The sequence below is a fragment of the Siphateles boraxobius genome, unplaced genomic scaffold, assembly GCF_051911475.1.
Source record: "Siphateles boraxobius isolate OS27281-9 unplaced genomic scaffold, OSU_SipBor_1 6, whole genome shotgun sequence".
Lineage (NCBI taxonomy): Eukaryota > Metazoa > Chordata > Actinopteri > Cypriniformes > Leuciscidae > Siphateles > Siphateles boraxobius.
Window position 1 is genome coordinate 31,530,950 of NW_027509186.1, and position 1,551 is coordinate 31,532,500.

Sequence of the window (1,551 nt, forward strand, 5' to 3'; positions counted from 1 at the left end):
TTGGATCTCTAAAGACAGCTATCAATTGCTTCATACATTGTTTTGCTATATGAATAGTTGTCTGATGCAGCTCAGATCTGTGTTGTTGTGTGAAATAACTCTGTGTATGCCAAATATGATCTTAATCCTGCTCCTATTTACAAAACAGCATTTTTCTTGGCAAAATGATGAACTGATTTTGAAATGTAAGCAGTTATGAGGAACACTTTGCTGGCATATTCTTGTGATTGTGTGGTATGGTGCAACTGACATGGAGTCAAAACAATACAATTGTTTTTCACAATTTGCATTTATTTGGTCAATTGAAATCGTTTCCATCATTTTGTGTCAATGCTTCTTAAATTTTCTCAAAAGCTGTGACACGTGTTGATAAATAAGTAAAAAATACATTGCTATAACTTCAATAAATACTTAATAAATATATTAGTTAGGTCTATACAATTACAAAAAACATTGCAAATGAAGCAAACTACTCTACAGAAATACTGTACTGTTACAGTCCCTGAAATAAGACAAGTTTCCTTGAGTAAGGACCCAGCCAGGGTTGTCAAACATTAACTTGACAGCTCTTGTCCAATATAAATATATTGTTTTTTTTTTTTTAGGTTTGTTTCTTAGTTTTCTTGTACAAAACAGGTACCTAACATCATAATGCTTTGGTTAAGATGCTACATGGAAACATTCTCCCAGTATAGATTTGTAAAGTGCATTCTTTGTGAGTGAATGTATGGTCATTTTTCTCAAGTTTGTCACATTGTTGGTTAATATATACAGGGTGCAAATTATTTGGGGGATCTGACCCCTCTCAAAAACATCCGAAATTCTTTTAAAAAGCCAAACCCCCTATTCACACACTGGATAGCTATATGATATGTACACACACACACACACACACATATATATATATATATATATATATATATATATATATATATATATATATATATTTGACACAAGCTCTGCTTATGCCACTAGCATAGGTTATGATATTTTAAGGCACTTGTCTGCAATGCTCACTGCCAAACAACGTTGAAAAGCAGGAAAAGCAAAAGCAAATGGAAGACAATATCACAGACAATAATAATACACCATTATAAAATCAATGCCTAGGCTACTTATAGGCTTTGGAGGGCAGCTTGGTATCAAAATAATCTCATTTGGCAAGTAGGCCTATATAATAATAATAATAATAATAATAATACTATTAACAATAATAATAATAATAATAAATTAACAGTATTAAGACTCGTTGCACGTTATTTTTTGACTGATTGAATGATTGAGAAGGAATCGCGGTTAAAGTCCTTAGTCAGACACAGACATCCGCGCGAAAACGGTGAGGCGCTTCCCCGTGGAGGCGTCGAAAGTGGGAGACTCGGAGCCGCTCGAGCTGCCGGTGCTGCTGTAACTTTCGCGGTCTGACAGCGAGTCTTCTGAGGAAAAGCGGCACAGGTTGGCTTTGTTTCGCTCTTCCTTTATGTATAGCCCGTTGCTGGAGCCCTGGAAGTTATTTCCGTGCCCGCAGACACATCGTGACCGAGGCTCTGGCAT

General features: G+C 35.8%; 1 protein-coding gene across 1 annotated transcript in view; it reads right to left on the reverse strand.

The window, feature by feature from the left end:
- Positions 1-270: 270 nt before the first annotated feature.
- LOC143716390 (mRNA decay activator protein ZFP36) overlaps positions 271-1,551 on the reverse strand; it is a 2,223-nt gene continuing 942 nt past the window's right edge. The window contains exon 2 of the mRNA XM_077208922.1: positions 271-1,551. This exon is cut by the window's right edge and continues 684 nt beyond it. Within this exon, the coding sequence (XP_077065037.1) occupies positions 1,306-1,551 (246 nt within the window). The 3' untranslated portion in view covers positions 271-1,305.